Here is a 27,883-nt window from a genome sequence, read left to right as displayed (position 1 = left end):
GCCACTCTCTTCACTGCTTCAAGCATGTTTTTTGGGGGACGCCGGGATTTGACAGCAGAGGCATTACAAGGAATCCTGTCGATGTAATGCGCCATCCTCACAGGCACCTGAGCCTGTTTAGGGGTAGGATTTGAACTGCAAGTGGAGTGGTATCTTGATGTATTTTTTTGTATGATCTCGGTTTACGCCCCTTCCCACAATGGAATATTTTTGTTTCAATAACCTGTACAGTAGGTGGAGGCAATACACCACAATAGGTGTAGTTTGCTATAAAACCTTGAAGACTTGATTTTTAACATAATAATCAGTAACGTAATTCAAAGAACAGCGCGCATATCACTCATTTTTAGCCACACCCTTTGAGCTATGACGCCACCCAATAACATCCTTTCTCTCAAGTGTAAACGGAAGTGAACAGTGACCAAGAAGAATTTCCACATTAGCGTTTTTATTGTTCCTATTAAGACGTTTATTGACAACATGGAACTCAAAATATGACCAATTTAACTGCACAGCATCACATACTTACCCCATGTAGCATTTAATTCGCGTTGGAGGCGGGACTTGGTTAATATACGTTGTTATTTAGGTAACGCTAGTTAGCTGCTAGCAATGGCTAACTGTATGGTTTTTCACAGTCAAATAGCCTCCATCATGGAAGTGCTAGCGAATGCAGCAGTGGCAGATATCTGTAAGCTCGTAGACGATGACTATACAGTGTTTCGTTTGGAAATAACTCAAAGCCAGAAAGAAAACAGGGCATTGCGGAGGAAACTACAGCTTATGGAACTGAAGGTGTCACGGGAGCGCGCAGAGAGGACACCGCGAGAGCGCGTCCTCGCCAGTCATCCCAGTAGTGTCAAGATCCTCGACCAATTCAGAGGAATGGCAAGAGGTACACCTCGCAGAAGGCTGCGCGGCCTGTCGCCATTCATATATTGCTCGGTGCCTGTCGCTATTCGTATACTGCTCTGTGTCTGTCACTATTCATATATAAAACTCAGTTCCTGTCGCCATTCATACATTTGAAGTCGGAATTTTACGTACACCTTAGCCAAATACATTTTAACTCAGTTTATCACAATTCATGACATTTAATCCTAGTAAAAAAATCCCTGTTTTAGGTCAGTTAGGATCACCACTTTATTTTAGGAATGTGAAATGTCAGAATAATAAGTAGAGTGATTTATTTCAGATTTTATTTCTTTCATCACATTCCCAGTGGGTCAGAAGTTTACATACACTCTACTATTTGGTAGCATTGCCTTTAAATTGTTGGGTCACATGTTTTGGGGAAACTTCCACAAGCGTCCCACAATAAGTTGGGTGAATTTTGACCCATTCCTCCTGACCGAGCTGGTGTGACTGAGTCAAGTTTGTAGGCCTCCTTGCTCGCACACACTTTTTCAGTTCTGCCCACAAATTTTCAATGGGATTGAGGTCAGGGCCTTGTGATGGCCACTCCAATTCCTTGACTTTGTTATCCTTAAGCCATTTTGCCACAACTTTGGAAGTATGCTTGGGATCATTGTCCATTTGGAAGAACCATTTGCGACCAAGCTTTAACTTCCTGACTGATGTCTTGAGATGTTGCTTCAATATATCCCCATAGTTTTCCCCCTCATGATGCCATCTATTTGGAAAGTGCACCAGTCCCTTCTGCAGCAAAGCACCACCACAACATGATACTGCCACCCCTGTGCTTCACAGTTGGGAAGGTGTTCTTCGGCTTGCAAGCATCCCCCTCTTTCCTCCAAATATAACAATGCTCATTATGGCCAAACAGTTCTATTTTTGTTTCATCAGACCAGAGGACATTTCTCCAAAAAGTACGATCTTTGTCCCCATGTGCAGTTGCAAACCCTAGTCTGGCTTTTTTTATGGCAGTTTTGGAGCAGTGGCTTCTTCCTTGCTGAGCGGCCTTTCAGGTTATGTCAATATTGGACTCTTTTTACTGTGGATATAGATACTTTTATACCTTTATACCTCCTCCAGCATCTTGACAAAGTCCTTTGCTGTTGTTCTGGGATTGATTTGCACCTTTCGCACCAAAGTACGTTTATCTCTAGGAGACAGAACGTGTCTCCTTCCTGAGCGGTATGACAGCTGCGTGGTCCCATGGTGTTTATACTTGCATATTATTGTTTGTACAGATGAATGTGGTACCTTCAGACGTTTGGGAATTGCTCCCAAGGATGAACCAGACTTGTGGAGGTCTACAATTTTTTTCTGAGGTCTTGGCTGTTTTCCTTTGATTTTACCATGATGTCAAGCAAAGAGGCACTGAGTTTGAAGGTAGGCCTTGAAATACATCCACAGGTACACCTCCAATTGACTCAAATGATGTCAATTAGCCTATCAGAAGCTTCTACCACCATGACATAATTTTCCAAGCTGTTTAAAGGCACAGTCAACTTAGTGTATGTAAACTTCTGACCCACTGGAATTGTGATACAGTGAATTATAAGTGAAATAATCTGTCTGTAAACAATTGTTGGAAAAATTACTTGTGTCATGCACAAAGTAGATGTCCTAACCCACTTGCCAAAACTATAGTTTGTTAACAACTAATTTGTGGAGTGGTTGAAAAACAAGTTTTTAATGACTCCAACCTAATTGTATGTAAACTTCCGACTTCAACTGTATATAACTCAGTGCCTATCGCCCCGTACCCTGGAATTGGGTCTTGGTCAGTTTTTGGATAGTATGCAATAATTCCCCAGATTACTTAGCTATCTTGAACAAATAAACAATATCAAATCCTAACCAGTTTAATTTACTGCATTTACTATTATTTAATCAATGAAGGTAATGTGTTGCATGGAACATAATACAATGATCAATAAAAAGTATATCAAGCAGTTCTAGACCGTGTCAAAACTGTCAAGTGTTCAATATAGCATTGACAGCTAACTTAACAACCCCCCCCCCCCAATTCACTTTCTCAGGTGAAGGACACCTCACTGGAGGTCACAGGAGCTTTGTGAAGCCAGCGGGACACAATACATGGCGAGATGATCCACCAGTCACTGTTGATGAGCTGAGTGGAACCTCAACCCAGCATGTTATCGTGATAGAGGTGAGTGTAGTATTACATAAACATCTACAATTAAATTGTAAATTAAATTTGGCCGGTTTATTTCAGCAAAGCTCCCCTCAGCTATTTACTTGTTTACATGTACATCTGCCATATGAGAGCTTGTAAAACTTCCCTAGGACATTGTTATACAATTAAACTCATGTACCAGTAATAACCTCCTCTCTTCTTTTGTCAGTCTGCAGAGGCTGCAGGTCCTGGGGTCAAGCAGGAGAGGTCTGAAGGAGAGGAGGACACACGTCACAGCAGAGACATCCAGGCTGGAGCGCCCCCTGTACCCACGGAGGACCCAATCACCGCCCCAGCGCAACCCAGGACCCGACGCAGGATCACGGAGGTCAGTGGAACGCTGAACGCCGTTCTCAAGACAGAGACAGACAAAGAGACTTTAACTGAAACACAAAGGCTAGACACAGGATCTGACCACAGATCAGACCAAGGGCGATTGGTCTGTCACACAGGATTTGATCCTGCTCCCGGCTCAGAGTATTTACTTCAAGGTAACCCGAGCCTGAGGACGGTTCAGTCCCATCGGGAGTCAGGTGACACGTTAGATGATCCGTCTTGTTCTTACACTTCAGATATGGACCCTGGCAATATGACCTTGGGTTTAGAGATGGATCTATGTAGAGGGGACTGGAACCGATTCAATAGTAGTGTATACTCTGAAGGGTGCCTAGATAAGAAAGGGGAGGGTTTGGTCATAGATGAAGTGAAAGTGGAGTGTGAGGTTCCTTCCACATGGAATGCAGATAATCACCTAGGATATGGACTCTCACAGGGCAGAGGTTTTTTAGATTACAGGAAAAGCTCAGAGATAAATCCAAATGTCGCAACCCACTCCCCTTTACATTCGCTCAGGGATCGTGACACAGTGTCCACGTTGATTGGGCCTTCCGATTCTCACTGCCACATCCTTTTCGATCAGGTATCGAACTCAAACGACAAGGCTAGAGCCCAGACTCAGGGAGGGGGAAACATATCAGGCAATAGTAAAGAAAAACGGTTCCTCTGTATGTTCTGTAACAAAGGCTTCAGCTGCCCCCAGAAGGTGGAAATCCACCAGAGGGTCCACACGGGGGAGAAACCCTTCAGTTGTACCCAGTGTCACAAATGCTTCGCCCAGGCTTGTGACCTGAAGAGGCACCAAAGAGTCCACACAGGGGAGAAACCCTACAGCTGCCTCCAGTGTGAGAAGAGGTTCTCCCACCAGCACCATCTGAAGAGGCACCTGAAGGTCCACATGAAATAGACTAAGCCGAAAAAATGTGAAGTTTATTGATCCCCGTCGAGGGAGGAGCTGATTTTTGTATATGACAGTGTTGGATTCTGAGAATATGAAAATGTACTTAATCATGTCACTGATGTAGTGCTGAGGTTTAGAGTGTTGACACCAGAAGTTAATTGTTATAGGAGGAAGGTATATAGTGTGTGCAATTAAGCTTGGAATGTGTTGAGTGCAGGGAAGCGATTACATGTGGCAGGCATTGATAAGGGAAGAGAGCCATGGATTAGTGATGAAGGGGGGTTGAGGTCAGGTCAGGTCACCTTAAAGGAAAAAATTAAATTTTATGGCTCGTATCACTGGTGTTCTGCCCAGCACTAAAGACCAATGTTTGTACAGATAGATAGGAGGATACTCAGCCTATGAGGAACGTTTAAATATCAGTGTGTGAAAATGTTTTTGTCTAATGCAGCTGTATTGATCCTTTGGGAAGAATAAACTTGGTTAAGCTTTCATAATGTTCGTTGAGTGTTTTACTCTGAGAATAAGAACCTAACAACAGTAAAACATTTTTATGATGCCTATTACATTTGTTGGTACTTTAAATTCTCATAAAAAGTATATTCAATAATTTTGTTGGGCAAATTTTCAAAACTGCTGAACTTTGAACTAATCACATACCTGTTGTGATGAAGGCAGCCAATGGCCTGCTTCTATCTACGACGCAAACACTGCCTCTTGTGAAAACGCAAACTGCTGTCTAATGAAGAGGAACATCTATAGCTAACTCTCAAAGACTGAAATAAGATAAATATCTGTTTAAGTGCACTTGAAATATGCAGCATGCAATACCAATTGTTTTGATCGTATGAAGAGGTAACTTCATTGACCGTCTAGCCTAGTCAGCTACTGTAAATGTCAATTTGTGTTTCATTAGCTTTCTTTGACAGTGAATCCAATTTTTTAAATAATGTTTTGTCTCATTTCAAGTAACTAGCTGCAAGCTTAAGTAAACATTAAATCGTATAATTTGCATAGAAACCTAAATAAAAGCATGGAGATGAATGCTAGAATGGAGGTATAAAAATGATGGCTGCATATGCATATTAGCCAATACATATAGCATACCTTTCATTACATCTCCTCTAAAAACAGTTGTACAATGTGCCTTGCAATAAGATAACCAGAGTTCTCAAATTGCAGCTGCCCAATTTCATGGTGGGCATATGCATAGTATTTGATCCATTGGTATGGAGAATGATAGAGCTTTTAGGATTATAGAAAAAGTAGTTGGGAAATATATGTTTTAGTTTTTTAGGAGTTTCAGTGAATGTGAGTACATTTAGGTGGTTTCATTTTTAATTTTTTAATTTATTTATTTTACCTTTATTTAACCAGGCAAGTCAGTTAAGAACAAATTCTTATTTTCAATGACGGCCTGGGAACAGTGGGTTAACTGCCTGTTCAGGGGCAGAACGACAGATTTGTACCTTGTCAGCTTGGGGGTTTGAACTCGCAACCTTCCGGTTACTAGTCCAACGCTCTAACCACTAGGCTACCCTAACTTTCCTACTAACCTTCTAAAAGTGGACAGTGCCAAAATCTTGCCAATCCATTCATTATTCTACTAACTATAACTGAATGTGAGGGAAATTTTCCATAATGTACGTTTCGTGCATATACAGTGAGTGCCTTCGGAAAGTATTCAGACCCCTTGAGTTTTTCCACATTTTGTTACGTTAGCCTTATTTTCAAATATATTAAATTCATGTTTTTCTTCATCAATCTACACACAATACCCGATAATGAAAAAGCAAAAACAGGTTTTTATACATATTTGCTAATAAAAAAAAATTAAAAGCTGAAATACCTTATTTGCATAAGTATTCAGACCCTTTGCTATGAGACTCAAAATTGAGATCAGGTGCATCCTGTTTCAATTGCTCATCTTTGAGCTATTTCTACCACTTGATTGGCGTCCACCTGTGTTAAATTCAATTGATTGGACATGATTTGGAAAGGCACACATATCTATATACGGTCCCACAGTTGTTAGTGCATGTCAGAGCAAAAAACAGACATTTCCAGAAGGACAACCATCTCTGCAGCACTCCACCAATCAGGCTTTTATGGTAGAGTGGCCAGACGGAAGACGCTCCTCAGTAAAAGACACATGACAGCCCGCTTGGAGTTTGCCTTAAAGGCACCTAAAGACTCTCAGACCAAGAAACAAGATTATCTGGCCTGATGAAACCAAGATTGAACTCTTTGGCCTGAATGCCAAGCGTCACATCTGTAGGAAACCTGGTAACATCCCTACGGTGAAGCATGGTGGTGGCAGCATCATGTTGTGGGGATGTTTTTCAGCGGCAGGGACTGGGAGACTAGTCAGGGTCGAGGGAAAGATGAACGGAGAAAAGTACTGAAATATCCTTGGTGAAAACCTGCTCAGGACCTCAGACTGGGGCGAAGGTTCACCTTCCAACAGTTCAACGACCCTAAGCACACAACCAAGACAACACAGGAGTGGCTTCAGGACAAGTCTCTGAATGTCATTGAGTGGCCCATCCAGAGCCCGGATTTGAACCCGATCGAACATCTCTGGAGAGACCTGAAAATAGCTGTGCAGCGACACTCCCCATCCAACCTGACAGGGCTTGAGAGAATCTGCATAAAAGAATGGGAGAAACTTCCCAAATACAGGTGTGCCAAGCTTGTAGCGTCATACCCAAGAAGACTCGAGGCTGTAATCGCTGCCAAAGGCGCTTCAACAAAGTACTACTTATGTAAATGTGATATAAAAATAAAATAATCAAAAATGTATATAAATATTTACACATTTAAAAACCTGTTTTTGCTTTGTCATTATGGAGCGTTGTGTGTAGATTGATGAGGGGAAAAAATAATGATCAATTTTAGAATAAGGCTGTAATGTAAGAAAATGTAGAAAAAGTCAAGAGGTCTAAATACTTTCCGAATGCACTGTACACCCGGACAAAGAACACCGTCACAAATAGTGTTCCACCATTTATTGATTATGCAGACAAATAGAAAATGTGTCTCAGTATCTAAATATATTGTATCCTATCAATCACACACATACAATGTTTGTCCGGAGATCTTTTACCATCTAAGCCAAAAGCCTGTGACCTCTCATGGAGGCCGTAGAACTGTCACCAACACATGCTTCACTATTACACCTTCTTTAAGAGCATTTGTGTCCAGCAAATTTATTGAAAGCTAGCCAATGTGTGACTAGCCAAAGCATATCGAAATGATCCCGCCCTGGTCACCAATGTTGCTGAATCCAATCAAATGTTATTTGTCACATGGTTTGTAAACAACAGGTGTGGACTAACGGTGAAATGCTTACTTACAGCCCTTCCCAACAATGCAGAGAGAGAATATAGAGAGATAATAGAAAAGTAACGGAAATGTGTTAAAAGTAATAAATATACACTCTGAAAACCAGCTCCTCCCTCGACAGAAGATACTGTAGTTTGCTAAAGTCCATCACATGTACGCACTGTGGAAGAGGTTCTGGGTGACGAGCTACCTCAGGATACACCAGCAGAAAAACATTCCACTATATAACAAGGAACAGAGGGCTGAGAATTGCCAGGGGCCTCATAAGATATTATCACAATACTTAGGTGCTTATAAAATATTTATCACGCTTCTCACAATTCAATATGTATTCCGATTTGATGTTCCAAACGTATTGCTCACGATATGTCTGCTGCAGAGAGAGGAGAGAGCATGAGAAATCGAGTTTTGATGAATCAAGGAAATAAAAGTGCTGAAAACATGTTGGCTCACTATTTAAAACAAGGAGAACAAGCTATAGGATGAAAAATATTGGGAGTTTTTGCGCAGGTACAGCTGACTAGCGCCAGCTAACGCTAGCTACAGTAGCAAAAAAGTTATAATAATAATAATAAAAAATACTAATATGTTTATTTTATTTAAATCGGTAATTGGAGTCAAATATTGATATGATATTGTCCCAAAAGTAACATGATTGTTAACCATTCCAATCATTAAAGGACACATGTTAATATCTATTGTTGTCAACAGAAAAGATCCACAGATGCATTTGGAATAATGAGAGTAACAGATTTCAATGTTGTAAAATATTGCGTCCAGACATTTTGTGATATATAAGCCAGCGGTCTAAGGCACAGCGGTCTATGGCACTGCATCTCAGTGCTAGAGGCGTCACGACAGACCCTGGTTCGATTCCAGGCTGTATCACAACCGGCCGTGATTGGGAGTCCCATAGGGCTGCGCACAATTGGCCCAGCGTTGTCTGGGTTAGGCCATTATTGTAAATAAGAATTTGTTCTTAACTGACTTGCCTAGTTAAATAATAAATAAATAAAAATCTATTAACACGAAAAAGTCTGTTACATCAAATAAAAATCAAATGTATTTATAAAGCCCTTTTTACATCAGCAGTTGTCACAAAGTGCTATACAGACACCCAGCCTAAAGCCCCAAACAGTAAACAATGCAGATCTAGAAGCACGGTGTCTAGGGGGTTCTAGGAAAAACTCCCTAGAAAGGCAGGAACCTAGGATGAAACGTAGAGAAGACTGAGGGGTGGCCAATCCTCTTCTGGCTATGTTTGGTGGAGAGAGTATATGGCCATTAAGGCCAGATTGTTCTTCAAGAAGTTCATATTGTGTTTGTACTGTGTAGACTATATGACGTTCACAAATGCCTTTATCATTACTTCTATTCAACTACTTTATTTTTTTATGTGTAAATGAGTGCAGTTTATCAAGTTCATGCAGATTTTTAGTTGAGACGTATGTGTGGTTTATATATTGTGTATTTAAAACTTTTCATTCTAAGACATTCACTGAGACTCTCTTTAGTATACATCACACCCTATTCTGCATACACCGACAGTGCTTTTTAACCAATATATGCTTACTAAATATACCTACACATACCCACACACTAACAAACACCTACTGTACACGTCAAAATAGTTTAGTCAGGTTTGTCTGATAATGACTTGACTTACAAAGTCATATTTATGTCTACCATGATGGGTTTAACAACAATGAAGTCATTATGTAACTACAGTACATGAAGTGGGGATGGGTAAACACTCCATGTTGAAAGTGTCTGTGTGTGTATATGTACCTGAGGGAGTGAATGTGTAATCTGTATCACCTGTCTCTTCTAGGAGGAGGAGGGTCCAAAGGTGCTGCTGGTGAAGGAGGAGGGGTGTGAGGAGGGTCTGGGGAACCCTGAGGGGACCATGGTCATGGAGGACAACCAGACTACACCTCCTCCTGAACCCACAGAGGAACCAACTAAGCAGCACAGGACCACATACAGTCTCGCTGAGGTGAGTCCACTGTAAACAATTGTTAGAATGGTATTATGTCAGAGCTCGTATCCACAAAGCCTCTTAGAGTAGGAGTGCTGAACTAGGATCAGTTTTGCCTTTTAGATCATAATGAATAAGACAACATAGACAGATGGGGACCTGATCCTCGATCAGTGCTTCTACTCTGAGACTTCCCTGGGGCTGTAGCCACAAAGCGTCTCAGAAAAGGTCATAGGAATTTGGTTAAAACCTGTTTTAAGACAACAACAAAATACCTCTAAGCTCAGAATAGTTTTTACGATGATGTTAAAACACTGCTCAGACCAACTCTGAGCCTAGGAGTAAAATCAACTCTTAAAAGTTTCTTGGCTGGTAATCAGGACAGTTTGAGGTACCATAATGGAAAGATAGTGATGAAGCTCATTGACATTGTTATGGGCCCTTCCCAACAATGCAGTGAGAAATAAAATAGAGAAATAATAGTAAAGTAATAACAGAATAACTACAGAATGAGTAATGATTACACGGGGTACCAGTACTAGGATAATTGAGGTAGATATGTACATATAACTACGAATGAAGTGACTAGTCAACAAGACAGATAATAAACAGCAGTGTATGTGATGAGTCAGAAAAGTTAGTGCAAAAAGGTCAATGAAGATAACCAAATAGCTACCTGGACTAACTATTTAACTCAGTATTTACCAGTCTTATGGCTTCATGGATAGAAGCTGTCCTGTGGGTTCCAAACTAGGGCTGTGGCAGTCACGAAATTTCGTTAGCCGGCATTTGTCAAGCAAATAACTGTCGGTCTCACGGTAATTGACCATTAATTAACATAAACGCTCATCGGATGTGGCAGGGCTTGCAAACTATCACAGACTACAAAGGGAAGCACAGCCGAGAGCTGCCCAGTGACATGAGCTTACCAGACAAGCAAAATAACTTCTATGCTCGCTTCGAGGCAAGTAACACTGAAACATGCATGAGAGCATCAACTGTTCCGGACGACTGTGTGATCTCGCTCTCCGCAGCCGATGTGAGTAAGACCTTTTAAACAGGTCAACATTCACAAGGCTGCTGGACCAGACGGATTACCAGGACGTGTACTCCGAGCATGCGCTGACCAACTGGCAAGTGTCTTCACTGACATTTTCAACCTCTCCCTGTCTGAGTCTGTAATACCAACATGTTTCAAGCAGACCACCATAGTCCCTGTGCCCAAGAACACTAAGGTAACCTGCCTAAATGACTACCGACTCGTAGCACTCACGTATGTCGCCATGAAATGCTTTGAAAGGCTGGTCATGGCTCAACACCATTATCCCAGAAACCATAGACCCACTCCAATTTGCATACAGCACCAACAGATCCACATATAATGCAATCTATTGCACTCCACACTGCCCTTTCCCACCTTGACAAAAGGAAGGAACACCTATGTGAGAATGCTATTCATTGACTACAGCTCAGTGTTCAACACCATAGTGCCCTCAAAGCTCATCACTAAGCTAAGGACTCTGGGACTAAACACCTCCCTCTGCAACTGGATCCTAGACTTCCTGACGGGCCGATAATCACATTTAGCATCTCCTGGCTTCCACACAGGTAACTGATGCAGACCTTTGGAACATCTACATTTTAAAAATTCTAATAAATCCATATAATGTAGCCTACACCTTCACAACCAATCCATTATTTATTTTAGACAGGTCTAAAGAAGCAAAAGAAAATGTAGTCTATTTCAGAAGAACATGTCCTTATATTAGGTCCTGATCTGGATATGTGTTCAGTAATTTTGTAATCAATGTTCATAAATTCCAATTATATTTATCTGTCTGATACTCAGAGGTTGTAAAGTTCTGGTCTTAAATAAAACTCCCAGCTCACAATTGATCAGATCCAAGTTTATTTGCGAGAGCTCTGCCGAGGATACACAAACACATTCCTTTTATAACATTCTAACCTACGCACATACATACAGTGGGGCAAAAAAGTATTTAGTCAGCCACCAATTGTGCAAGTTCTCCCACTTAAAAAGATGAGAGAGGCCTGTAATTTTCATCATAGGTACACCTTAACTATGATAGACAAAATGAGAAACAAAATCCAGAAAATCACATTGTAGGATTTTTAATGAATTTATTTGCAAATTATGGTGGAAAATAAGTATTTGGTCAAAAACAAAAGTTTATCTCAATACTTTGTTATATACCCTTTGTTGGCAATGACAGAGGTCAAACGTTTTCTGTAAGTCTTCACAAGGTTTTCACACACTGTTGCTGGTATTTTGGCCCATTCCTCCATGCAGATCTCCTCTAGAGCAGTGATGTTTTGGGGCTGTTGCTGGGCAACACGGACTTTCAACTCCCTCCAAAGATTTTCTATGGGGTTGAGATCTGGAGACTGTCTAGGCCACTCCAGGACCTTGAAATGCTTCTTACGAAGCCACTCCTTCGTTGCCCGGACGGTGTGTTTGGGATCATTGTCATGCTGAAAGACCCAGCCACGTTTCATCTTCAATGCCCTTGCTGATGGAAGGAGGTTTTCACTCAAAATGTCACGATACATGGCCCCATTCATTCTTTCTTTTACGCGGATCAGTCGTCCTGGTCCCTTTGCAGAAATACAGCCCCAAAGCATGATGTTTCCACCCCCATGCTTCACAGTAGGTACGGTGTCCTTTGGATGCAACTCAGCATTCTTTGTCCTCCAAACACGACGAGTTGAGTTTTTACCAAAAACTTCTATTTTGGTTTCATCTGACCATAGGACATTCTCCCAATCTTCTTCTGGATCATCCAAATGCTCTCTAGCAAACTTCAGACGGGCCTGGACATGTACTGGCTTAAGCAGGGGGACACGTCTGGCACTGCAAGATTTGAGTCCCTGGCGGCGTAGTGTGTTACTGATGGTAGGCTTTGTTACTTTGGTCCCAGCTCTCTGCAGGTCATTCACTAGGTCCCCCGTGTGGTTCTGGGATTTTTGCTCACCGTTCTTGTGATCATTTTGACCCCACGGGGTGAGATCTTGCATGGAGCCCCAGATCGAGGCAGATTATCAGTGGTCTTGTATGTCTTCCATTTCCTAATAATTGCTCCCATAGTTGATTTCTTCAAACCAAGCTGCTTACCTATTGCAGATTCAGTTTTGCCAGCCTGGTGCAGGTCTACAATTTTGTTTATGGTGTCCTTTGACAGCTCTTTGGTCTTGGCCATAGTGGAGTTTGGAGTGTGACTGTTTGAGGTTGTGGACAGGTGTCTTTTATACTGATAACAAGTTCAAACAGGTGCCATTAATACAGGTAACGAGTGGAGGACAGATGAGCCTCTTAAAGAAGAAGTTACAGGTCTGTGAGAGCCAGAAATCTTGCTTATTTGTAGGTGACCAATTTTTTTTACTTATTTTCCACCATAATTTGCAAATAAATTCATTAAAAATCCTACACTGTGATTTTCTGGATTTTTTTCCCTCATTTTGTCTGTCATAGTTGAAGTGTACCTATGATGAAAATACAGGCCTCTCTCATCTTTTTAAGTGGGAGAACTTGCACAATTTGTGGCTGACTAAATACTTTTTTGCCCAACTGTACACACCAACATAGGGATTTTCTCATGGGTCTCACCACAGTTTATAACCACTCAGCTGACAGTTCCAGTCTCTCCCAGATACTAGAGCTCTGGATGGGCTCTCCCTGTCCTATCTCCCCAGATTTACAGCCAGGTCGGATCAAACATAGGTTAATGCTTCTCTTCATTCTTTTTCTACACCCACATACATTCCTTTCTTCCTAGATCTATGCTACATAAACCCTTCCTAATGAACAAACATTATTTAACACTACTAGAAAGACAGGGTAGAATTCTGTTAGTTATAATTCTATGTTAAATATATACATCATTTAGTCATTATTCATAAAAAAATCCCATAACAATATGCCAAAAGACTGTGGGCTACACTAATTCATTTAGCAGGCAAGATTTGCTTAGAATTCCATGGCATTATTTTATAGTATGAAGAATACAATTGAACAAAGCTGAATAAAATAGAAAGGATATTTTCTCCAAACAATTTGAGGAAGTGTGCACATGCGGCTATTCTGTGTTGAGCGGTTAACAAATAAGTAGGTACTCCTATATGCTTAATTTAGAGTTATTAATGTATCTTTAGTTGTTCTACAAACGTTGGGCTGTATTTTTAAAATTTGTAATACATTGTAAGGCTGCATGATGCGACTCTAATGATGATGTGAAAAAAGTAGCTTGAAAGGCATGTGCTCTGCTTTGTTTTTTTTTGCGCAGGCTGTACACACTTCGTCAGTCTCTTATTCACAATTTGAAAATCAACTTGTAATGCCTCGAATTTCCCGGCGGCATCCCCTTTGTGTGGCCGTAATGCACCATAAAAAAGCCCTTCTCCCTGAGTGCTGCCTGCTCCGAATCACTCACACTGCTCTCCATCACCTGATCTGGTCTTTCTCACAGGCTACAAGTAAAGACAGACACATCAGGGACGTGCGCACCAATGCGCACATGGCAGTAAGCTATAAGCGCAAATGTTCCATTATCAAAAGTGATCACAAATGCATGTTTGTTTTTTTTTACCTACCCTGCTGCCCCTGTAATGCTTTTTATTTTTATATTTTGTTATTTATTTTTTTACCCCATTTTCGTGGTATCCAATTGGTAGATATAGTCTTGTCTCATCACTGCAACTCCCGTACAGACTCAGGAGAGGCGAAGGTCGAGAACCGTGCATCCTCTGAAACACAACCCAACCAAGCCACACTGCTTCTTGACACAATGCCCAACTTAACCCGGAAGCCTGCCACACCAATGTGTCGGAGGAAACACCGTACACTGCGCCCCGGCCCACCACAGGAGTCTCTAGTGAGCGATGGGACAAGGACATCACTGTCAGCCAAACCCTCCCCAAACCCAGACGACGCTGGGCCAATTGTGCGCCGCCCCATGGGTCTCCCGGTCGCGGCCAGCTGCAACAGAGCCTGGACTCGAACCCAGAATCTCTAGTGGCACAGCTAGCACTGTGATGCAGTGCCTTAGACCACAGCTCCACTTGGGAGGCCTTAATGCTTTTATTGTAAAGGTGTATTTTTATGGTCAAATGTATCTTCCCCAAACTTGACACTCACGCATTGCTTATGTATGGCAGTTCGGCTCTACACCCCTTGTAAAGTGGATTAATGTGCTTAATTTTAAGAAGTTATTTTGCCACTTTAGTTGTGATACAAACGTTATCAAAACATATAGGCCTATGGGCTAGGCTACATGAGGTGTGCGACTATGATTAGAAAAAGACGCAAAAAAAGGCATCGTTTCTTTTGCTGAGCATTATTCACAAGTGATCATAAAGTTGAAGTCGGAAGTTAACATACATCTTAGCCAAATACATTTTAAACTCAGTTTCCCAATTCCTGACATTTACATTTACATTTACATTTAAGTCATTTAGCAGACGCTCTTATCCAGAGCGACATACAAATTGGTGAATTCACCTTCTGACATCAGTGGAACAGCCACTTTACAATAGTGCATCTAAATCATTTAAGGGGGGGGGGGTGAGAAGGATTGCTTTACCCTATCCTAGGTATTCCTTGAAGAGGTGGGGTTTCAGGTGTCTCCGGAAGGTGGTGATTGACTCCGCTGTCCTGGCGTCGTGAGGGAGTTTGTTCCACCATTGGGGGGCCAGAGCAGCGAACAGTTTTGACTGGGCTGAGCGGGAACTGTACTTCCTCAGTGGTAGGGAGGCGAGCAGGCCAGAGGTGGATGAACGCAGTGCCCTTGTTTGGCAACTGGAAGCCAGTGGAGAGAGCGGAGGAGCGGGGTGACGTGAGAGAACTTGGGAAGGTTGAACACCAGACGGGCTGCGGCGTTCTGGATGAGTTGTAGGGGTTTAATGGCACAGGCAGGGAGCCCAGCCAACAGCGAGTTGCAGTAATCCAGACGGGAGATGACAAGTGCCTGGATTAGGACCTGCGCCGCTTCCTGTGTGAGGCAGGGGCGTACTCTGCGGATGTTGTAGAGCATGAACCTACAGGAACGGGCCACCGCCTTGATGTTAGTTGAGAACGACAGGGTGTTGTCCAGGATCACGCCAAGGTTCTTAGCGCTCTGGGAGGAGGAAACAATGGAGTTGTCAACCGTGATGGCGAGATCATGGAACGGGCAGTCCTTCCCCGGGAGGAAGAGCAGCTCCGTCTTGCCGAGGTTCAGCTTGAGGTGGTGATCCGTCATCCACACTGATATGTCTGCCAGACATGCAGAGATGCGATTCGCCACCTGGTCATCAGAAGCGGGAAAGGAGAAGATTAATTGTGTGTCGTCTGCATAGCAATGATAGGAGAGACCATGTGAGGTTATGACAGAGCCAAGTGACTTGGTGTATAGCGAGAATAGGAGAGGGCCTAGAACAGAGCCCTGGGGGACACCAGTGGTGAGAGCGCGTGGCGAGGAGACAGATTCTCGCCACGCCACCTGGTAGGAGCGACCGGTCAGGTAGGACGCAATCCAAGCGTGGGCCGCGCCGGAGATGCCCAACTCGGAGAGGGTGGAGAGGAGGATCTGATGGTTCACAGTGTCGAAGGCAGCCGATAGGTCTAGAAGGATGAGAGCAGAGGAGAGAGAGTTAGCTTTAGCAGTGCGGAGCGCCTCCGTGATACAGAGAAGAGCAGTCTCAGTTGAATGACTAGTCTTGAAACCTGACTGATTTGGATCAAGAAGGTCATTCTGAGAGAGATAGCGGGAGAGCTGGCCAAGGACGGCACGTTCAAGAGTTTTGGAGAGAAAAGAAAGAAGGGATACTGGTCTGTAGTTGTTGACATCGGAGGGATCGAGTGTAGGTTTTTTCAGAAGGGGTGCAACTCTCGCTCTCTTGAAGACGGAAGGGACGTAGCCAGCGGTCAGGGATGAGTTGATGAGCGAGGTGAGGTAAGGGAGAAGGTCTCCGGAAATGGTCTGGAGAAGAGAGGAGGGGATAGGGTCAAGCGGGCAGGTTGTTGGGCGGCCGGCCGTCACAAGAAGCGAGATTTCATCTGGAGAGAGGGGAGAAAGAGGTCAGAGCACAGGGTAGGGCAGTGTGAGCAGAACCAGCGGTGTCGTTTGACTTAGCAAACGAGGATCGGATGTCGTCGACCTTCTTTTCAAAATGGTTGACGAAGTCATCTGCAGAGAGGGAGGAGGGGGGGGGGGGAGGAGGATTCAGGAGGGAGGAGAAGGTGGCAAAGAGCTTCCTAGGGTTAGAGGCAGATGCTTGGAATTTAGAGTGGAAGAAAGTGGCTTTAGCAGCAGAGACAGAGGAGGAAAATGTAGAGAGGAGGGAGTGAAAGGATGCCAGGTCCGCAGGGAGGCGAGTTTTCCTCCATTTCCGCTCGGCTGCCCGGAGCACTGTTCTGTGAGCTCGCAATGATTCGTCGAGCCACGGAGCGGGAGGGGAGGACCGAGCCGGCCTGGAGGATAGGGGACATAGAGAGTCAAAGGATGCAGAAAGGGAAGAGAGGAGGGTTGAGGAGGCAGAATCAGGAGATAGGTTGGAGAAGGTATGAGCAGAGGGAAGAGATGATAGGATGGAAGAGGAGAGAGTAGCGGGGGAGAGAGAGCGAAGGTTGGGACGGCGCGATACCATCCGAGTAGGGGCAGTGTGGGAAGTGTTGGATGAGAGCGAGAGGGAAAAGGATACAAGGTAGTGGTCGGAGACTTGGAGGGGAGTTGCAATGAGGTTAGTGGAAGAACAGCATCTAGTAAAGATGAGGTCGAGCGTATTGCCTGCCTTGTGAGTAGGGGGGGAAGGTGAGAGGGTGAGGTCAAAAGAGGAGAGGAGTGGAAAGAAGGAGGCAGAGAGGAATGAGTCAAAGGTAGACGTGGGGAGGTTAAAGTCGCCCAGGACTGTGAGAGGTGAGCCGTCCTCAAGAAAGGAGCTTATCAAGGCATGACATTTAACCCGAGTAAAAATTGCATGTCTTAGGTCAGTTAGGATCACCATTTTATTTTAAGAATGTGAAATGTCAGAGTAATAGTAGAGAGAATGATGTATTTCAGCTTTTATTTCTTTCATCACATTCCCAATGGGTCAGAAGTTTATATACACTCAATTAGTATTTGGTAGCATTGCCTTTAAATTGTTTAACTTGGGTCAAACGTTTTGGTTAGCCTTCCACAAGCTTCCCACAATGGGTGAATTTTGGCCCCTTTCCTCCTGACAGAGCTGGTGTGACTGAGTCAAGTTTGTAGGCCTCCTTGCTCGCACACGCCTTTTCAGTTCTGCCCACACATTTTCTATGGGATTGAGGTCAGGGCCTTGTGATGGCCACTCCAATACCTTGACTTTGTTGTCCTTAAGCCATTATGCCAAAACTTTGGAAGTATGCTTGGGGTCATTGTCCATTTGGAAGATCCATTTGTAACCAAGCTTTAACTTCCTGACTGATGTCATGAGATGTTGCTTCAATATATCCACATCATTTTCCTACCTCATGTTGCCATCTATTTTGTGAAGTGCACCAGTCCCTCCTGCAGCAAAGCACCCCCACAACATGATCCTGCCACCCCCGTGCTTCAAGGTTGGGATGGTGTTCTTCGGCTTGCAAGCCTCCCCCTTTTTCCTCCAAACATAACGATGGTCATTATGGCCAAACAGTTCTATTTTCGTTTCATCAGACCAGAGGACAATTCTCCAAAAAGTACAATCTTTGTCCCCATGTGCAGTTGCAAATCGTAGTCTGGCTTTTTTTAATGGCGGTTTTGGAGCAGTGGCTTCTTCCTTGCTGAGCGGCCTTTCAGTTTATGTCGATATTGGACTCTTTTTACTGTGGATATAGATACTTTTGTACTGGTTTACACCAGCATTTTCACAAGGTCCTTTGCTGTTGATCTGGGATTGATTTGCACCTTTCGCACCAAAGTATGTTCATCTCTAGGAGACAGAACGGGTCTCCTTCCTGAGCGGTATGACGGTTGCGTGGTCCCATGGTGTTTAAACTTGCGTACTATTGTTTGTACAGATGAACGTGTGTCGTGGAAATTTCCTCTATTTACCAAATAATGAGAGCAAATCACACACAAGTCAGAGTTAGTTATCAAAGTCCATCTTTAATTATATGAGCTCTATCACAACCCTGTGACTCTCAGATCAATCCAGTGTCTATCAATGAATTCTCTGAGAGTCCCTTACACATTTCAACTGAGAACTTTTATAGCAAAGACACACAGGATAAGACAGCATCGGCATAATTCATTGTTCAGCTTTGTCTCCTTTCTCAAACTCAGAACCATAAACCAATCCTCCATATCAACAGGCATATATCAAATCCATCCTATCTTGACAAGATCACAGAGACACACTGACTGGCACACAGACATTGTGGAGCCAAGAGATACACGCTTGACCTCTCCCCTCTCTCCGGCCCAAGCAACTTAGTCTTGACATTGAACAGATACTGCAACCACGCCACAGTATTATACAAAAATAACATTGTGATGAGAAGTAACTTACAAACATATGATGAATATAAAACATCTTACCTATGTTACCACCTAATTCTGATTATTCCCCAACACGTGGTACCTTCAGACATTTGGAAATTGCTTCCAAGGATGAACCCGACTTGTGGTCTACAATTCTTTTTCTGAGGTCTTGGCTGATTTCTTTTGATTTTCCCATGATGTCAAGCAAAGAGGCACTGAGTTTGAAGGTAGGCCTTGAAATACATACACAGGTACATCTCCAATTGACTCAAATGATGTCAATTAGCTTATCAGAAGCTTCTACCGCCATGACATAATTTTCTGGAATTTTCCAAGCTGTTTAAAGGCACAGTCAACTTACTGTATGGAAACTTCAGACGTACTGGACTTGTGATACAGTGAGTTATAATTGAAATAATTTGTCTGTAAACAATTGTTGGGAAAAGGACTTGTGTCTTGCACAAAGTAGATGTCCTAACTGACTTGCCTAGACTATAGTTTGTTAACATGAAATTTGTGGAGTGGTTGAAAAATGAGTTTTAATGACTCCAACCTAAGTGTATGTAAACTTCCGTCTTCAACTGTATATCATTCACAAGTGATAAGCTAATATTGTCACCCATCAGTCTATTCTTGATATAATATTTCTTTACATATAGTAAATAAAATGTGTGACATTTGTTTTGATTTAGAATGGACCATTATCATGCACGTGTATCAAAACGGGCAGCGGATAAAATACATGTCATCTATGCACTTAAATAGCGAATGGAGGACGTTTTTCCCGTGGTTTATTTCCATGCCAGCCAGGTAGGCTATACTCCTGTTGTAAATATAAGCAATGTGCCTAATATTAGGAAAGTTAAGAAATAAATATAGTAGGCCTAGAAAGCTGATGGGATCCTCCTTTTTTTTAAAGGCCATCACTCTGTTTTCTCGCAGAATTGCATAGCTTATTGAAATGTTGTGCAACATGAGCTCATGGGTCTCATGAACTGTTTGATTAGATTTTTGATTACATTTGCATTGATGTCAGAGTGATTAAAGGGACAATATAGTGCTGAGTACCAGGCAGTTAGCAAGTTTAGTAGGCTACTAATGACGGTCAGCAGCATCAGAGCTTGGAGAAGCATAATTACTGTAACTAAACGGTCACGTGGAATTTGACTGCCTTCATGACCGCCGGTGTGGCGGTAAGGCCACTGCAACAGCCCTATTCCAGACTTGGTGCATCGGTACCACTTGCCCTGCGGTAGCAGAGAGAACAGTCTATGACTTGGGTGGCTGGGGTTTTTGACAATGTTTAGGGTTTTTTTCTGACACCGTCTGGTATAAAGGTCCTGGATGGCAGGGAGCTCGGCCCCAGTGAAGTACTGGGCCGTATGCACTACCCTCTATAGCGCTTTGCGGTTGGAAGTCAAGCAGTTGCCATACCAAGTGGTGATGAAGCCAGTCAAGATGCTGTCAAGGATGCAGCTGTAGAACTTTTGGAGGATCCGAGGGCCCATGCCAAATCTTTTCAGCCTTCTGAGGGGGAAGAGGCATTGTCGTCCCTCTTCATGACTGTGTTGGTGTGTGTGTGGACCATGATAGGTTCTTAGTGATGTGGACACCGAGGAACTAGTAACACTCAATCCACTCCACTACAGTCCAGTCGATGTAAATGCAGCCGTGTTCAGCCCTCCGTTTCCTGTAGTCCATGATCAGCTGCTTTGCCTTGCTGACGTTGAGGGAGAGGTTGTTGTCCTGGCATCACACTGCCACTTCTCTGACCTTCTCCCTATAGGCTGTCTCATCGTCGTCAGTGATCAGGCCTACCACCGTCGTGTCGTCATCAAACTTAAAGGTGTTGGAGTCATGCATGTCCACACAGTCGCGGTTGAACATGGAGTACAGGAGGGGACTAAGCTTAGTGAGGAGTTTTGAGGGCATTATGGGGTTGAACGCTGAGCTGTAGTCAATGTGTGAATTTAAGTATGCTCTCTCTAATTCTCTCTTTCTCTCTCTCGGAAGACCTGAGCCCTAGGACCATGCCTCAGGACTACCTGACATGATGACTCCTTGCTGTCCCCAGTCCACCTGGCCGTGCTGCTGCTCCAGTTTCAACTGTTCTGCCTGTGATTATTATTTGACCATGCTGGTCATTTATGAACATTTGAACATCTTGGCCATGTTCTGTAATAATCTCCACCCGGCACAGCCAGAAGAGGACTGGCCATCCCACATAGCCTGGTTCCTCTCTAGGTTTCTTCCTAGGTTTTGGCCTTTCTAGGGAGTTTTTCCTAGCCACCGTGGTTTTTCCTAGCCACCGTGCTTCTACACCTGCATTGCTTGCTGTTTGGGGTTTTAGGCTGGGTTTCTATACAGCACTTTGAGATATCAGCTGATGTACGAAGGGCTATATAAATAAATTTGATTTGAACAGCATTCTCACCTCTTGTCCAGGTGGGAGAGGGCAGTGTGGAGTGAAAGAGATTGCTTCATCTGTGGATCTGTTGGGTCTGTATGCGAATTGGAGTTAGTCCAGGGTGTCTGGTGTGATGTTTTCAAAGCATTTCATTGCTACATATGCAAGTGTTATGAGGCGATAGTCATTTAGACTGGTTTCCTCTGTGTTCTTGGGCACAAGGACTATGGTGGTCTGCTTTAAACATGTAGGTATTACAGACTGGGTCAGGGAGAGGTTGAAAATGTCAGTGAAGACACTTGCCAGGTTGTCAGCGGATGCTTTGACTATGCGTCTGGTAATCCATCTGGCCCTGCGGCCTTGTGAATTTTCTTGTTTGCTTATGGCCGTTAAGTGGGATCTTCGTCCCATCTGTTTGTTGTGGTAAGTAGACAGCTACAAAAAATATAGATGAAAACTCTCTTGGTAAATAGTATGGTCTACAGCTTACCATGAGATATTCTAATTTAGGCAAGCAGAACCTCGAGACCTTAATTTTAGAGATAACAACAGCTGGTGCTAACAAAGTGACATACACCTCCCCCTTGAGCTTACCGGATGCTGCCGTTCTGTCCTACTGCTGCATGGAAAAACCAGCCAGATGTATATTATCCATGTTCTTGTTCAGCCAAGACTCAGAGAACCATGGGTTATTACAGTTCTTCAGGTGCCGTTGATAGGGCAGTCTCGAACGGAGCTCGCCCAGTTTGTTTTCCAGTAATTGTACGTTCACCAATAGAATGGAAGGTAGAGGTGGTTTATGTACTCGCCGACGTAGTTTGTTAGGGTTCCCGCATGTTGGCCACTCTTGCACAGTCTATTTATTTTCCGAGTCTCTGGGATTAGGGCCTGGTCAGGGGTTAGCAGTATGTCCTGCTCCTCTGACTCGTTGAAGTAGAAATATTCATCCAAATAAAGGTTAGTGATCGCCGTTCTGATATCCAGAAGGTCTTTTCGGGCATAAGAATTAGAATTATGGGGAATAACTCATCACAATGAGGCATTACCAGTTTTGGACTATAGAATGCTTCAGACACCCATCAAATGTTGCAATGGCAAAATGTTTAAAATAATTTTCACCGAATACAATTACTTTGCCTAAACTTAATTCTTGCCTAATATTTTGGCATGCATAACCTTTTTTTAACCAATTCTGATGGTTGTTAAAAGAGGAATTATGTTAATAGGCTATTACCGTTATATCAACACACTCGTCACTACCGTTTAACAACTCTAAATCGCTTTGGCACAGTAGGCATCAACTCACTTGCCGATAATGTTGCATAAAACGTTTGAATAGTCTATCATTTTCGTCAAACATAATCAAAGTTAATGTAGGCCTTATCATGTGAAAATTATATACCTTTCAAACATTTTGTGCAACATTATCTAAATGCTTTCAATTTCCAAACCTAAAGGCATACCCAATTTAAGTCTTACTTTTTTAAAGGTCGACTGAATGTCTATCAAGATGATGTTGCGCCCCAAAGGGATAACGTGAAATAACAATGTAGGTTATTGACATAATCAAAAGAAAATTGGGATTATTTATTAGCCTTGTGGTTAAAACAATTTAGGCATATCATGTGAAATTATTGTCAAAAGCGCAAGAGATACTGTTGCAGGTAGGTCTAGATTATTTATGGATTGATCATATAGAAATATCAACATATTCTTTCAAAAACTCCAAAATAATTGCCTATGGTGCAGGAACCACTGACTCGCTGCCCTTTTCTATTTTCTAGACACTTGCTGGTAACTCAACTAGTTAGAACAGCTCATGAGTTCTCCTAAATATCTGTAGACTAGGTAGGACTCTTATGACTAAGCATAGCTTTAATTTTTACCCATAAGAGTAGGATAACTTTTACTCTGGGACACTTTGTGGATGCGGGCCGTGGTCTTGATTAATTTTGTCTGAAGTGGGACCATGTTTTCATTTATTAAACCATTAAAGACTATCAAGTATTAAACTCAACTAACATGTTTGCATAGTATCCAATCACCTAACATGTTTGTATAGTGCTCATAGCAAACTCTCATTGCCCAACCAGAAGATGCTCCATAGCAGGGTGCTCATATCAGATTTCTTGATCCAACATCCTCTCACTCTGTATCTCTTACAGTCAGTAGACATGGAGGATGGGAAGCCTGATCTGCTGCTGGTCAAAGAGGAGACCATAGAAGACGTACCAGAGAGCATTGACTTGTTAAGTGGACAAAAGATGGGGAAGCAAGGTCAGAAAAAAATACATATAGCCTACATACAGTAATATATCTTCAATGGGAATAGTAATGTGCCTGGCTATAAATTTTTTCAGAAGATTAAATCAATACAACAAAACACACAATGCATGAATTTGACCAAGTAATTGACACAAAAAAACTCCATATGTAGAGTTCTCTGCCATGTTTAAAAAAAAGTATATTTTGTAACCTCTTCCTTCAGGTGGTTGGCTGGAGATTAAAAGAGGAGACTGGGCGGCCATCTTGGATTCCCAGACCGGCGCAGTCAAGGGTCAAGGGGACAACATCACCGAGCTGGCTAGGGCCAGAGGAGACATAGTGGAGGTCAGTGGATGGGACAGAGTCCCTAATGCCGAGCTGGGGAACAACACTGTTAACCACAACCCAAAACAGACTGTCGAACACAAAACAACAGTCAAACTTAATTTCCATGACAACAGACTGGCTGGGACCAGGGCAAGGCGTAGATTTGGTCTGCGAGGACGAGGTGGTGTCTGTATGCGGCAGGAGAAAACAGCCACAGACTCTGCTAGCGATACTCCATCCTGCTCCTATAGTTGTGATTCAGAGAGACTGATGGTGCCTCAGGTTAACCCCCTAACAGGTACTGCCTTCAGCCTGCCTTCTATAGGATCTATCAACTGGAACATGGACCCTGTGACAACACAGACACTCCCTGGCCTTCATACTCCTCACACTCCCCTAATGTTAAACCAGACCTCAGACAATGCCAGTGCCTCAACACTAAATGGCTACATAAGCCCATTGACAAATGACAGTAGTAGAGATGGAATAAGTAAAGGTGGTGGCGCCAAAGAGAAGCGATTCCCGTGTTCATTCTGTGGGAAAGTGTTCAGTTTCCCCCAACAGGTGGAGATCCACCAGAGAATGCACACAGGGGAGAAACCGTTCAGCTGCAACCTGTGCAGGGTCAGTTTCTCACACTCATCCAGCCTGAAGAGGCACCAGAGGGTCCACACAGGGGAGAAACCATTTGGCTGCCACCTGTGCCGGGTCAGTTTCTCCCACACGTCCAGCCTGAAAAGGCACCTGAAGGTCCACACGGGAGAGAGGCCGTTCGCCTGTACGCACTGCGAGAAGAGATTCTCAGAGAGGAGCTACCTCAGGTTACACCAGCAGAAAATGCACACTGGCCATGTATAGTGACATGTAATGTAGTATTAGTTTGTTTGTAGTTAATTATGTTGGTTTTGGATGTAGTAGGGAGCTGGATGAGGTGACATGAGGGAAGAATGAGTATGATAAGGCAGAGGAGATGATATGGTGATGGTTGGTGTGATAGTGTCTGTAAAAATGCTTCACTGATGAAGAGTGACAACCTTATCATGGTTTTTGATGCTGGTGTTTTATAATGAGGAAATGATAGTGCCTTAATTCATGTTTACTTGGCATAAAGCAATGAAGCTGTGTGTAATGTAATGTTGAACCGTTTCCAAAGTATTCTCAACTTCATTTTATCGAAAAGAATGGTACCAGATTTGGTAACAGGTCAACTGTTACCATAGTGAAAAAAGTTATTCTCCATGTCACTAGGGCTGTTGCGGTAATCCAGCATTCATGCGTCATGACCACAATAAAATTCTAATGTGACCAGCCATGGTAATCTCCTTTTAAGCACTCTGGACATATGTTCGTAGTACCCAACTCTGTAACGATCATCAGGTCGCTAATGGCCTGGTACTCAGGGCTCTATTGTCCTTCTAGCCACTCTGACATCAATGCAAATGTAATCGAAAATCACATTAAACACATCATCAAAACAGTATGTGCTTTTAAAACTCACCTCACTGTGATTGATTGATCAATTTGAATAAATTAGTTCAACAACAGGTTGAATCTGAGTGGAAAAAAATATACCTTTGGTACAAACTTGCCCGAGCCTAAATAAAACAAATTCAGAGTCTACATTAGTGGATTTTTGGGGGATTTTGTTAGTAATAGGGCACATTTTATATTTTTCATAATTAATAGGCTGATATGTTACCTTTAGCTACAGAATATCTCACCACCATGCCTTTCCATCTCCTCCCCGCTTTCCTTAATGCCATTCTTCAGCGCACAGTGAGAGGGGCTGTCAACAGTTTAATGAAATACAGCAGACAGTGTTGTTGTGAAAACATGTTACTATCGATGTTCCCTTACAGATTTTACTTGTTTTTCCATATTAAGCACCAGGAACAGGATTGGAGTGCCCATGGCATGCAGAGTTTGGGCATAATATCTATCACATGAAGTAGTTTCCCCGAAATGGGACCAAGCTGCGGGAAAGTGACCTCCATTCGCTATTCGATAAGGATGATATGCATCTTTTTCTCTTGCCTCTGTTTCTGCAAATGTGATAATGGGACATTCTAAATTGAAACTCATTTTACATATTAGTTAGGATTAAATTGAGAATAGTCTGGTGAAATAATGATCACTTGATGAGAGCTGGAGTGAACAGCATGTGCAGCCTGAGGCAAGGAACAGAGCACAAGCTTTTTTTGTGACTTTCTCAAAATTGTCAATAGCCTATCGTCGCATCATGCAGCCCATACCTTTTGATTTCTAAAGCATTCTAAGGTTTGTATCATTCACAACTAAAGTTGCCAAATTACAGAAAATCTGGCATATAGAACCTGTTTCAAATGATGACTTTTATGCTCAACATAGACACTTCATATGCTCACTCCGGAATGGGAAAAATAGAATTTCTATTTTAAGTTCAATTATAAGCGTCTTACTATAAAATCATATAATATAAAATAATGGCATGGGACTTAAGCATATCTTGTCTGCTAAATGAACAAGCCTACAGCATGGCGCATAGCCATAAAATTATATTTATTTTTGACAGTATACAATAAGGGCAATTCATTCTATTCTTCTGAAATACATTTTCTTCACATCATGTTTCTTTAGACTTGCCTAAAATAAATCATGGCTTTGTTGTGATGGTGTATATTCAATTGATATATTCTGTGTTTTTAAATGTAGATGTTCCAAAGTTCATCAGCAGCTTGTATGCATGGAGGGCTGTAGATGCTCAACGTGTTTATGTTAATTACTGGTCAATTACCACGAGACCAGCAGGCTTTTGCATGACAACCAGCTGACAAACTGTCATGACCACCACAGCCCTACTTATTGTTTTGTGCAATAAAAAGTATTGTACTTTACATTGTGAGTATTACCATTTTGTTTAAATAAAATACAAAGTTGACTCTGCTGACTGACTTGGTTATTTTTGTATTATTGCAGGGACTGAGTTTCCTTTATTTCAGTCGAACCAAAACAATATACTTAATTTAAATGTTTTAAAAAATTAACTCCAATGGCTCCATATTGTTAGGTACTTGAATCACAGTGTTAGAGAAAGGCTTGGCTGTGGTTTAACATTTTATAATATGTCATGTTTCTGTGTCTACAGCAGAGTTTCTTATATGAACCTTTTTATATGCTCTTTTGTACACTTTGTGTTTAGTCTGTAGTCCATGAGGACCTGCTGATATCTGGTGTTGCTGGCAGGAGAGAGTGGACCTCTGAAATGGCTGGTCACAAACCCGGAACGAGCACCCTGGGTCAAGAGCCATCGATCTTCCTTCTCGAGTCGGAACCAGGACCGACCCACGAGGAACAGAGATTCCACCACTACACAGAACACAACCAGTGGACAGGTGGACTGAACAACCTCAGTCCTGGTGGTCATCAGAGAGACAGAGGCTCCAGTCAGGGATCCAGTCTGCAGCCCAGACCCTTCTCTTCACAGTCTCAGTGCAGGGATGAAGCAGGGCTTGGGGCTGATAGAGATAGAACCTCCTGTTCCTATGATACAAACAACACAGTATCCATGATGAACAGAGCAGGTCTTCCTGTGCTTCAGCCTTCATGGAGAGTGGTGGGAGACCCCGGTGATGGTAGCACACAGCACACAATCCCAACAACACCCAAACAATGGCTAGAGGTCAAGGAGGGAGCTCAAAGACTAACCACCTAATGGTGGTGGCTCCTGCTTCTACCTCCTCTGGTGTCATAGGGTCAGAAA

General features: G+C 42.8%; 1 protein-coding gene across 1 annotated transcript; it reads left to right on the top strand.

Annotated features, from left to right (window-relative positions):
* The first annotated feature begins 410 nt into the window (after positions 1–410).
* On the top strand, positions 411–26,933 carry LOC135506906 (myoneurin-like). Its single transcript, XM_064926335.1, has 6 exons — positions 411–895; positions 2,949–3,079; positions 3,276–3,434; positions 9,520–9,684; positions 23,718–23,829; positions 24,041–26,933. Exons 1-6 carry the CDS (start codon positions 613–615, stop codon positions 25,000–25,002), a joined length of 1,812 nt encoding a protein of 603 aa, XP_064782407.1. The 5' UTR covers positions 411–612; the 3' UTR covers positions 25,003–26,933.
* Positions 26,934–27,883: the final 950 nt, after the last annotated feature.

Source organism: Oncorhynchus masou, chromosome 20, assembly GCF_036934945.1.
Source record: "Oncorhynchus masou masou isolate Uvic2021 chromosome 20, UVic_Omas_1.1, whole genome shotgun sequence".
NCBI lineage: Eukaryota > Metazoa > Chordata > Actinopteri > Salmoniformes > Salmonidae > Oncorhynchus > Oncorhynchus masou.
Note: the sequence above shows the minus strand (reverse complement) of the source record. Positions and strands in the feature narration are given on the sequence as shown.